General features: G+C 47.5%; 1 protein-coding gene across 1 annotated transcript in view; it reads left to right on the forward strand.

The window, feature by feature from the left end:
- Nucleotides 1-12786, forward strand: part of LOC136628571 (CD109 antigen-like) — a 177187-nt gene that overhangs the window by 23928 nt on the left and 140473 nt on the right. Inside the window, exon 6 of the mRNA XM_066604580.1 lies at nt 12522-12647. Within this exon, the coding sequence (XP_066460677.1) occupies nt 12522-12647 (126 nt within the window). The remainder of the gene's footprint in view (nt 1-12521; nt 12648-12786) is intronic.

Consider the following 12786-nt stretch of genomic DNA (forward strand, 5'->3'; position numbering starts at 1 on the left):
GTTTTTATTATAGTAACATAGTATGTTAATCTGAAAAAAATACATATGTCCTTAAAGTTCAGTCTATTACCCCCAAATGTTGATCCAGAGAAGGCAAAAATCCCATTGAGGTAGAAACCAATTTTCCTCATTTAAGGGAAAAAAAATCCTTCTTGGCTCCAAATCTGGAAATCAGAATAATCCTTGGATCAACAACCCTTCTGACGTAATCGGAGATTATAACATATAATACTGTAATGCTTGAGAAAGGCATCCAGGCCCCTCTTAAACTCTTCTATTGAATTTGCCATCACTACATCCTCAGGCAGAGAGTTCCATGGTCTCACTGCTCTTACAGTAAAGAACCCCCTTCTATATTGGTGTAGAAACCTTATTTCCTCTAGATGAAGAGGATGCCCCCTTGTTACAGTCACAGTGCTAGGTATAAATAGATCATGGGAGAGATCTTTGTATTGGTCTCTGATATATTTATATATAGTTACCCCCCAGACATCTTTTTTCTAAACTAAATAACCCCAATTTTGATAATCTCTTTGGGTATTGTAGTCCGCCCATTCCATTTAAGTTTGACCAGTGACTTGTAAAGAGGAAGAACAATGTTCTGGTCATGTGACCCTCTACCTCTTTTAATGCGCCCCATAATCCTATTTGCCTTGGCAGCAGCTGCTGAACACTGGTTGCTCCAGCTTACAGTTACCTAAAATACCCAAGTCCTTTTCCATGTAAATTTTGCCCAGTGGTTTCCCACTTAGTGTTAAAAAAAGAATAGGGCCCACTACTGACACCTGTGTTACCCCACTAGTAAAAGTGACCCAATCATAGTATGTAACATTAATAACCACCCTCTGCTTTTTATCATTAAGCCAGTTACCTACCCACTTACACACATTCTTGCCCAGACCAAGCATTTTCATGTTATATACCAACCTTTTATGCAGCACAGTATCAAACGCTTTGGAAAAGTCCAGATTTACAAGATCCAATGACTCTTCCCGGTACAGTCTAGAATGTACTTCTTCGTAAAAGCTGATCAGATTAGTTGGGCAAAAGCTGTCTATCATAAACCCATGCTGGTACAGAGTTATATGGCTATTATCCTTGAGGTATTCCAGGATAGCATCCCTTAGAAACCTTTCAAACATTTTACCCACAATAGAAGTAAGGCTTACTGGCCTCTAGTTTCCAGATTTACTTTTTGACCCCTTTTTGAATATTGTCACCACATTGGCTATGTACCAATCCACTGAAACAAACCCCCAACGCTATAAAGTATTTAAATATAAGAAACTGTCTATCACATTCCCTTAGAATCCTTTTAGAATGGCACTGCACTTCTTCCTGGGTCTTTGTGGAGAGTTTACTTTATCACTCCGCATCTCATCTGATATTTCCTTTCTTTCTGTGAATATACTAGAAAAAAAACCTATTTAATAGATTTGTTTTCTCCTCATTACACTCTATAATTTTTCTCATATTATTTATTAAAGGGCCAACACTTTCAGTATTAATTTTTATACTTTTTATATGACTGAAGAACATTTTAGGGTTAGTTTTACTCTTTTTGGCAACGAGTCTCTCTATATTTTATTTTTTCGCTATAGGTTTTTAGTGCTTCTTCACTGTCCTCTTGTTTTAGTAGTTTAAACACGTTCTTTCTGCTGTTTTTTGCCCCCTTTACATCTTTATTGAGCCACATTGGTTTACTCTTATTTCTAATTCCTTTATTCCTGTAAGATATGAACCGCTCACAGTAAGTATTTAAGATGTTTTTTTTTAAATTTCCTACTTATTTTCTGTACTCTTATTTTTGAGGACATTATTCCAGTCAGTTAGGTTAAGGGCATCTCTGAGCTGATCGAATTTTGTGTTCCTACAGTTTATTTTCTTTTAGCTCCCTTCTGAAAGACAAGTGGAAATGTATTGTATTATATTATGGTCACAAATTGCTTGTATATTTTAAACACCAGCTGAAGTGATGAAGGTCTTATCCCCGAAATGCCTTTTTTATATGCTGATAACTAGAGATGAGCGAACGCGTTCGTCCGAGCTTGATATTCGTGCGAATATTAGGGTGTTTGGGATGTTCGTTATTCGTAACGAACACCATGCGGTGTTCTGGTTAATTTAACTTTCTTCCCTGAGACGTTAGCGCTTTTTTTTGGCCAATATAAAGACAGGGAAGGCATTACAACTTCCCCCTACAACGTTTAAGCCCTATACCACCCCCCTGCTGTGAGTGGCTGGGGAGATAAGGTGTCACCCGAGTATTGAAATCTGCCCCTCCCGCGGCTCGCTATGGATGCATTCTGACATGAGTTTAGGGAAAGCGCTATCGTGTTGGAGCTGCTATAGGGAGAGTGTTAGGAGTATTTTAGGTGTCAAGAACCCCAACGGTCCTTCTTAGGGCCATAAATCTTCTCTATATGCGCTCAATGGGGCCGGCGGCAGCAGCGCTGACCCCATTGAGAACATATAGAAGAGAAATCCTTCTTCTCTGGCACAGCTGTAACAGCTGTAGCAGAGAAGAACGATGTTTGCCCATTGAATTCAATGGAGCCAGCAATACAGCATGTTCCACTGAATGCAATGGGCTGCCGGCGATCGCAGGATGAATGGTCGGAAAGGGGTTAAATATATAACCCCTTTCCTGCAATTCATCCAGAAATGTGTTACACTAAAAATATATACCGGCGTATAAGGCGACCCCCCAACTGTCACCTTATACGCCGGTAATACAGTGGAGCAAAGAATAAAAATCATTACTCACTTTTTCAGATGATCTGCGGCGCTCCTGCAGGCTGTCGCTCCTTCCTGGTTCCCGGCAGACTATTCCTTTCTCCACGAAAGGCTTTAAATCCCTGCCTCCAGAAACACATGTGCCTTCAGCCAATCACAGCCAATGACAATGATGTCATTGAATGGCTGTGATTGGCTGTGTTTCTGGAGGCGGGGATTTCAAGCCAATCACAGCCATTCAATGACATCATTGTCATTGGCTGTGATTGGCTGTGTTTCTGGAGGCGGGGATTTCAAGCCTTTCGTGCAGAAAGGAATACTCTGCCGTGGATTAGGAGGGAGCGACAGCCTGCAGGAGCGCCGCAGATCATCTGAAAAAGTGAGTAATGCTTTTTATTCTTTGCTCCACTGTATTACCGGCGTATAAGGTGACAGTTGGGGGGTCGTCTTATACGCCCCGTCGCCTTATACGCCGGTATATATTTTTAGTGTAACACATTTCTGGATGAATTGCAGGAAAGGGGTTATATATTTAACCCCTTTCCGACCATTCATCCTGCGATCGCGGGCAGCCCATTGCATTCAGTGGAACCTGTTGTTTTGCTGGCTCCATTGAATTCAATGGGCAAACATCGTTCTTCTCTGCTACAGCTGTTACAGCTGTGGCAGAGGAGAACGATCTTTATGCTGACAGTGGGGGGGGGGGCACTCTTGCCGCTATTGTGGCTTAATAGTGGGACCTGTGAACTTGAGATGCAGCCCAACATGTAGCCCCTCGCCTGCCCTATCCGTCACTGTGTCATTCCCATCACTTTCCTGAATTGCCCAGATTTTCACACATGAAAACCTTAGCGAGCATCGGCGAAATACAAAAATGCTCGGGTCGCCCATTGACTTCAATGGGGTTCGTTGTTCGAAACGAACCCTCGAGCATCACGGGAAGTTCATTCCGAATAACGAACACCCGAACATTTTGGTGTTCGCTCATCTCTACTGATAACGTAATTTAATCAAAAAAAGGAGATGTTTTCCACACCTTTGGTCACATCCTACATGCTTTAGCCTGGAGTGTTGCTCCTTCTCCACTGTCAGTTTTTAGTCCTGTTCTCTTCCTCCTTTTAAGTGTCACCCAGCTAGCTGTCTGGTTATCCTGCTCTCCCAAACTACCATCCACCCCCACATCGACCCCAGTAATTGTCTGCTCAGTGAGCAGCAAATTCCTTTCCAGGTTGCTAATAGATCTCAGTGTTGTAAGCGGCACATTTCGATCCAGGATCTGGGTTTTTAAATGTGCAACATGCTCACATTTTGTACAGCAATATGCACTCTTTAACTCACTCACGTATGTTTGCTTCATATAGCACTTATCTGTAATACTTTTGCTACTCCTCTGTTTGGAAAGGCCAAAAAGTTCAGTTTTAGATCAGTCTTGCGGATTCCACGCAGTAATATGCTGTTCAATCAAATACATTAGATGACGCAGTTCCACTCACATTAGCGGGTCAGAATTGCGTAATCCGCTCTCGGAAAATAGAATGCAGCATGTTCTATTTTACCGCGGATATTCGCGACATAGAGTTCATTGGGCTATATGGTCGCGGATATACCTGCAGCCCATACGCAATTACATTGCGTATGGGCTGTAGGTACCCTTGGTATTGCTAAGCGATGGCGTGGGAATTATAAGCCCCCAAAAAAGTGTACTGTGCATGACCGCCTGCGTGAGTATGTGGTCATATGCAATGCAATTACGCAGCTGTATACAGGGTCACGGATACAAAACAATTACGCAGCCATACACAGGGTCATGGTCAAGCTCACAGCTGGCCCACTTCGTGCCCCAGAAAAGTAATAATACCTCTATATGAGAACATAGCATTAGTGGTCCCTTTGTGCCGTTTAATATTGAGTATGTTTATAGAAAGATTTAAGCTCTTTTGATGTTTTTTGATAATGACATTACACACTAAACCCACTGATGTGTAAAAACAAAGAGAAAGGCTCAACCCCTTTGTGCTACTTAGCCACCTATGGGTAGAATCTTAAGCAAAGTCGAAGTAACTTCACTAGGGGGATCTGGGATCAGCCATCTCCCCCTGTTCCAGGTTTGTTTAGACAATGTAGAAACCGCAATATTTCTTTTCAAGTTTCTTTATTTAATCGGTTTTCAAACGATCAGCATTCAACATAACAAACAGTAGTAACGGGCAACGCGTTTTGGAATCTGCACACCCCTTTCTCAAGCCTAACCATAATACATAATCATTAGAGATGAGCGAACGTACTCGTCCGAGCTTGATACTCGTTCAAGTATTAGCGTGTTCGAGATGCTCGTTACTCGTAACGAGTACCACGCGATGTTCGGGTTACTTTCACTTTCATCTCTGAGACGTTAGCGCGCTTTTCTGGCCAATTGAAAGACAGAGAAGGCATTACAACTTCCCCCTGCGACGTTCAAGCCCTATACCACCCCCCTGCAGTGAGTGGCTGGCGAGATCAGGTGTCACCCGAGTATAAAAATCGGCCCCTCCCGCGGCTCGCCACAGATGCATTCTGACAGAGATCAGGGACAGTGCTATCTTGTTGGAGCTGCTATAGGGAGAGCGTTAGGAGTATTTTAGGCTTCAAGAACCCCAACGGTCCTTCTTAGGGCCACATCTAACTTTGTGCAGTACTGTGGAGGCTGCTTTTTGCAGTGTTGCACTTTTTTTTTTTTTGGTATATGGGCCGTGCAGAGCATTGCGCCCTGCAGTAATACTCCAGGGCCAGAAGTGCTTAGGCAGGGACAGAAGACATATTATTGATTGAATATAGGCAGTGGGCCTTTGCTAAAAAAATTGTGGGAAAAAATCTATTTGGCCTGCCTGTGACTGTGCTCAGTGTTCTGGGTCTGTCTGTGCTGGGTGTGGTAGTTCTACAAAATCATACGCAGCCATCTAAGTGTTACAGCAGGCTTGCGCCAAATTATTTCCTGGCTCTGTCTGGGCTCTGAAATCACCGCTGTGTTGCAGTTCACAGTGCAACACTCTGCAGTTCTGTGACATACTCCAGGGACAGAAGTGCTTAGGCAGGGACAGAAGACATATTATTGATTGAATATAGGCAGTGGGCCTTTGCAAAAAAATTTGTGGGAAAAAATCTATTTGGCCTGCCTGTGACTGTGCTCAGTGTTCTGGGTCTGTCTGTGCTGGGTGTAGTAGTTCTACAAAATCATACGCAGCCAGCTAAGTGTTACAGCAGGCTTGCGCCAAATTATTTCCTGGCTCTGTCTGGGCTCTGAAATCACCGCTGTGTTGCAGTTCACAGTGCAACACTCTGCAGTTCTGTGACATACTCCAGGGACAGAAGTGCTTAGGCAGGGACAGAAGACATATTATTGATTGAATATAGGCAGTGGGCCTTTGCAAAAAAATTTGGGGCAAAAAATCTATTTGGCCTGCCTGTGACTGTGCTCAGTGTTCTGGGTCTGTCTGTGCTGGGTGTAGTAGTTCTGCAAAATCATACGCAGCCGGCTAAGTGTTACAGCAGGCTTGCGCCAAATTATTTCCTGGCGTTCCGTAAGCAAAGTCAGCCTCCAACCACAGGCCAATAAGCGGCACATTTAATTACAGCGTTCTGTTTCTGCATTACTGGTAATACAGCATGCTGAGGGGTAGGGGTAGGCCTAGAGGACGTGGACGCGGCCGAGGACGCGGAGGCCCAAGTCAGGGTGTGGGCACAGGTCGAGCCAGTGCGGTGGCCAGGGGTAGAGGCAGGGCCAGACCGAATAATCCACCAACTGTTTCCCAAAGCGCCCCCTCGCGCCATGCCACCCTGCAGAGGTCAAGGTGCTCTACAGTGTGGCAGTTTTTCACAGAGACGCCTGACGACCGACGAACAGTGGTGTGCAACCTTTGTCACGCCAAGATCAGCTGGGGAGGCACCACCACCAGCATGCGCAGGCATATGATGGCCAAGCACCCCACAAGGTGGGACGAAGGCCGTTCACCGCCTCCGGTTTGCACCACTGCCTCTCCCCCTGTGCCCCAACCTGCCACTGAGATCCAACACCCCTCTCAGGGCACAGGCACTACCGTCTCCTGGCCTGCACCCACACCCTCACCTCGGCTGTCCTCGGCCCCATCCAGCAATGTCTCTCAGCGCAGCGTCCAGACGTCGCTAGCGCCACTGTTTGAGCGCGAGCGCAAGTACACCGCCACGCACCCGCACGCTCAAGCGTTAAACGTGCACATTGCCAAATTGATCAGCCTGGAGATGCTGCCTTATAGGCTTGTGGAAACGGAGGCTTTCAAAAGCATGATGGTGGCGGCGGCCCAGTGCTACTCAGTTCCTAGTCGCCACTACTTTTCCCGATGTGCCGTCCCAGGCCTGCACGACCACGTCTCCCGCAACATTGTACGCGCTCTCACCAACGCGGTTACTGCCAAGGTCCACTTAACTACAGACACATGGACAAGCACAGGCGGGCAGGGCCACTATATCTCCCTGACGGCACATTGGGTGAATTTAGTGGAGGCTGGGACAGAGTCAGAGCCTGGGACCGCTCACGTCCTACCCACCCCCCGAATTGCGTGCCCCAGCTCGGGGGTGGTATCTGCTTCCTCCACTAAAGCACCTTCCTCCTCCTCCTCCTCCTACGCAACCTCTGTCTCGCAATCAAGATGTGTCAGCAGCAGCACGTCGCCAGCAGTCGGTGTCGCGCGGCATGGCAGCTCAGCGGTGGGCAAGCGTCAGCAGGCCGTGCTGAAGCTACTCAGCTTAGGAGATAAGAGGCACACGGCCCACGAACTGCTGCAGGGTCTGACAGAGCAGACCGACCGCTGGCTTGCGCCGCTGAGCCTCCAACCGGGCATGGTCGTGTGTGACAACGGCCGTAACCTGGTGGCGGCTCTGCAGCTCGGCAGCCTCACGCACGTGCCATGCCTGGCCCATGTGTTTAATTTGGTGGTTCAGCGCTTTCTGAAAAGCTACCCACACTTGTCATACCTGCTTGGAAAGGTGTGCCAGCTCTGCGCACATTTCCGCAAGTCCCACACACACGCTGCCACCCTGCGGACACTGCAACATCGGTTTAATCTGCCAGTGCACCGACTGCTGTGCGACGTGCCCACACAGTGGAACTCTACGCTCCACATGTTGGCCAGGCTCTATGAGCAGCGTAGAGCTATTGCGGAATACCAAGTCCAACATGGGCGGCGCAGTGGGAGTCAGCCTCCTCAATTATTTACAGAAGAGTGGGCCTGGTTGGCAGCCATCTGCCAGGTCCTTGGAAACTTTGAGGAGTCTACCCAGATGCTGAGCGGGGATGCTGCAATCATTAGCGTCACCATTCCTCTGCTATGCCTCTTGAGAAGTTCCCTGCAAAGCATAAAGGCAGACGCTTTGGAATCGGAAACGGAGGCGGGGGAAGACAGTATGTCGCTGGATAGTCAGAGCACCCTCATGTCTATATCTCAGCGCGTTGAGGAGGAGGGGGAGGAGCATGAGGAGGAGGGGGAAGAGACAGCTTGGCCCACTGCTGAGGGGACAGATGCTGCTTGCCTGTCATCCTTTCAGCGTGTATGGCCAGAGGAGGAGGAGGAGGAGGAGGAGGAGGGGGAGGAGCATAAGGAGGAGGGGGAAGAGACAGCTTGGCCCACTGCTGAGGGTACAGATGCAGCTTGCCTGTCATCCTTTCAGCGTGTATGGCCAGAGGAGCATGAGGAGGAGGAGGAGGAGGAGGAGGATCCTGAAAGTGATCTTCTGAGTGAGGACAGCCATGTGTTCCGTACAGGTACCCTGGCACACATGGCTGACTTCATGTTAGGACGCCTTTCTCGTGACCCTCGCGTTACACGCATTCTGGCCACTACGGATTACTGGGTGTACACACTGCTCGACCCACGGTATGAGGAGAGCCTTTCCACTCTCATTGCCGAAGAGGAAAGGGGTTCAAGAATGATGCTATACCACAGGGCGCTGGTGGACAAACTGATGGTAAACTTCCCATCCGACAGCGCTAGTGGCCGAAGGCGCATTTCCGCGGCCCAGGTAGCAAGGGAGGCGCAGAGATCAGGCCGCATGTACAGCGCAGGCAGGGGAACATTATCCAAGGCCTTTGCCAGCTTTATGGCTCCCCAGCAAGACTGTGTCACCGGTCCCCAGTCAAGGCTGAGTTGGCGGGAGCACTGTAAAAGGATGGTGAGGGAGTACGTAGCCGATCGCACGACCGTCCTCGGTGACGCCTCTGCCCCCTACAACTACTGGGTGTCGAAGCTGGACACGTGGCCTGAACTCGCGCTGTATGCCCTGGAGGTGCTTGCTTGTCCTGCGGCTAGCGTCTTGTCAGAGAGTGTGTTTAGTGTGGCTGGGGGAATCATCACGGATAAGCGTACCCGCCTGTCAACCGACAGTGCCGGCAGGCTTACACTTATCAAGATGAACAAAGCCTGGATTTCCCCAGACTTCTCTTCTCCACCAGCGGACAGCAGTGATACCTAAACAATACGTAGGCTGCACCCGCGGATGGAAGCATCGTTCTCTATCACCATCCAAAACGGGGACCTTTTTGCTTCAGTTATCTGTGTATAATATTCCTCCTCCTCCGCCTGCTCCTCCTCCTGAAACCTCACATAATCACGCCGAACGGGCAATTTTTCTTAGGCCCACAAGGCTCAGTCATATAATTTTTCTAAACAATTTTTATACGTTTCAATGCTCATTAAAGCGTTGAAACTTTCACCTCAACCAATTTTTATTTTTACTGGGCTGCCTCCAGGCCTAGTTACCAATTAAGCCACATTAACCAAAGCGATTAATGGGTTTCACCTGCCCTCTTGGTTGGGCATGGGCAATTTTTCTCAGGTACATTAGTACTGTTGGTACACCAATTTTTGGGGGCCCTCGCCTACAGTGTAATCCAACTAATCTTTTGCCCACCTGCATTACAGCTGACGTAACATCAGCTGTGTTGGGCACTGCAATGGGATATATTAATGTACCGCCGGTGGCTTCCTGGCACCCACCCATTCTGTGGGTCCACAGGGAGTTGTAACTGCATGTGTCCACTTCTAAAGAACCCCGGTCTGAATGGGGCATGCAGTGTGGGCCGCAGCCCACCTGCATTAAGCACAACATTACATCAGCTTAGTTGGGCACTGCAATGGGATATATTTATGTACCGCCGGTGGGTTCCAGGGAGCCACCCATGCCGTCGGTCCACAGGGAGTTGTAACTGCATGTGTCCACTTCTAAAGAACCCCGGTCTGACTGGGGCATGCAGTGTGGGCCGAAGCCCACCTGCATTAAACATGACATTACCTCAGCTGTGATGGGCAATGCAATGGGATATATTAATGTACCGCCGGTGGCTTCCTGGCACCCACCCATGCTGTGGGTCCACAGGGAGTTGTAACTGCATGTGTCCACTTCTAAAGAACCCCGGTCTGACTGGGGCATGCAGTGTGGGCCGAAGCCCACCTGCATTAAGCACGACATTACATCAGCTGTGTTGGGCACTGCAATGGGATATATTTATGTACCGCCGGTGGGTTCCAGGGAGCCACCCATGCCATCGGTCCACAGGGAGTTGTAACTGCATGTGTCCACTTCTAAAGAACCCCGGTCTGACTGGGGCATGCAGTGTGGGCCGAAGCCCACCTGCATTAAGCACGACACTACCTCAGCTGTGATGGGCAATGCAATGGGATACATTTATGTACCGCCGGTGGGTTCCAGGGAGCCACCCATGCTGTGGGTGCACACGGAATTCCCATTGCGGAGTTGTACCTGCCTGTGACTATTTATAAAAAACCGCGGTCTGACTGGGGCATGCAGACACCTTGACAGAATGAATAGTGTGTGGCACATAGGTTCCCCATTGCTATGCCCACGTGTGCAGCTCCTGATGGCGGTGGCACAGGATTATATTTCTCATTGCTTCTGTACAGCATTGTGGGCTATCGCCCCGCCCCTTTTAAAGAGGGTCGCTGCCTAGCCGTGCCAACCCTCTGCAGTGTGTGCCTGCGGTTCCTCTGGCAGACGCACTTATAAATAGACATGAGGGTGGCGTGGCATGAGGGCAGCTGAAGGCTGGGCAGGGACAGTTTGGTGTGCGCTGCGGACACTGGGTCGTGGGGGGGGGGGGGGGGGGGTGGGCAGCATGTTACCCAGGAGAAGTGGCAGCGGAGTGTCATGCAGGCAGTGATTGTGCTTTGTTGGAGGTAGTGTGGTGCTTAGCAAAGTTATGCATTGCTAATGAGGGCTTTTCAGAAGTAAAAGTTGTTGGGAGGGGGGGGGGGCACTCTTGCCGCTATTGTGGCTTAATAGTGGGACCTGTGAACTTGAGATGCAGCCCAACATGTAGCCCCTCGCCTGCCCTATCCGTTGCGGTGTCGTTCCCATCACTTTCTTGAATTGCCCAGATTTTCACAAACGAAAACCTTAGCGAGCGTCGGCGATATACAAAAATGCTCGGGTCGCCCATTGACTTCAATGGGGTTCGTTATTCGAAACGAACCCTCGAGCATCGCGAAAAGTTCGTCTCGAGTAACGAGCACCCGAGCATTTTGGTGCTCGCTCATCTCTAATAATCATACTTACATATATATTAGAAGTACCACATGAGTATCCAGTATCGGGGACTATGTCCACTGTGGAATGAATGTGGAACGCTTGATGACGTTGGACGCTCCATTATGATGACATTCCCCCTATTCTGTCATCACGTAGGGTCCAAAGGAGTTGAGCCTTTTTCCTTGTTTTTGCACTGCTGATTGCTGAGGCTAAATATCCAGGATTTCTTTTTCCTGCTCTTCTCTTGATCTGATTAGTGGACCCTTTGGTGTGGAGTTCAGTCTTATGACAGACCCCACACCAGACACTCTTTTGTGGATTTCCATATAATAAACCTTCACCAGTATTCTCTTTTCCATATCTGGAGCGCTGATAATATATACTTTATTGCACTAAACCCACTGAAGGATTTCCGACTGATGACACCTCAAGTGCCTTCTGCTGTGACAGGAAGACTAATTATGTGACTTCTTAAAATAATTTGTATAACCACACCTTACTTAATGGTTTCACAGAAAATTAAGTGAATGCATACGTACTCACAACCTTTCAGCTTTTATTTATTTTTTAAGCAGGATTTTTTTCATTCCACTGTAAGGGCTCCCACCCACTAGCGTTTTTTTTCACTGCGAAATTTTGCACGTTTTTTTTTTCTACAGGGGGTCTATGGGACTTGTAAAGCTAAAATCGCGATCGCGCAAAATCGCGATTTACCGTGAAATCGCGATTTTGCGCAATCGCGATTTTAGCTTTACAACTCCCATAGCCCAAAGACCCCTGCAGAAAAAAAAAAACGCTGCGAATTTCGCAGTAAAAAAACGCTAGTGGGTGGGAGCCCTAACAGTTTAGACTATATTGTAACATCTAAATTAAAATCCATTTAATTCCAGGTTGTAATGCATTAAAACAGGGAAAAGAGCGGTGGGGCATTTTGAATACTTTTGCAAGGCACTGTATGCACCCCGAAATACAAGGTACAACTTGTCCTGAGGAAAACAAGGCTTATGCAGCTATATAAATGGAAAATTAAAAAGTCCCATTATAGGAATAGAATGCTAAAAATAATTGCAGTGCCAGATCCATTGCATGAAAGACAGAATCAATGCCTGATGGACTCCATTGACTGGATAAAACAGTGCAGCTACTGGCCATAATCCACAGACATGGTGTGAACCTAGCCTAACCTATAATAGCCACATTCCTAGTAATGTTTATCTTATTCTTTTTTCAAGGATCCACGTGGAAACTTAATAGAGCAATGGCTGGAAGAAAAAGCTGAGTTAGGAGTTGTTTCAAATATTTTCCAACTGAGTGATAATCCACCACTTGGAGATTGGTCAATAAAAGTAAAACTGCATGTGAGTATACTATTCTAAATGTAAAATGTTACAGTGTTGGCAAGTTTGTGACCATGATAAAAATGTTTTCCAGTAAAAGGATATTGTATACCTTATAGTACTGTTTCGATCTAATTCCTTTTATTTTATTTGCAATATT

Source organism: Eleutherodactylus coqui, chromosome 1, assembly GCF_035609145.1.
Source record: "Eleutherodactylus coqui strain aEleCoq1 chromosome 1, aEleCoq1.hap1, whole genome shotgun sequence".
Classification (NCBI taxonomy): Eukaryota; Metazoa; Chordata; class Amphibia; order Anura; family Eleutherodactylidae; genus Eleutherodactylus; species Eleutherodactylus coqui.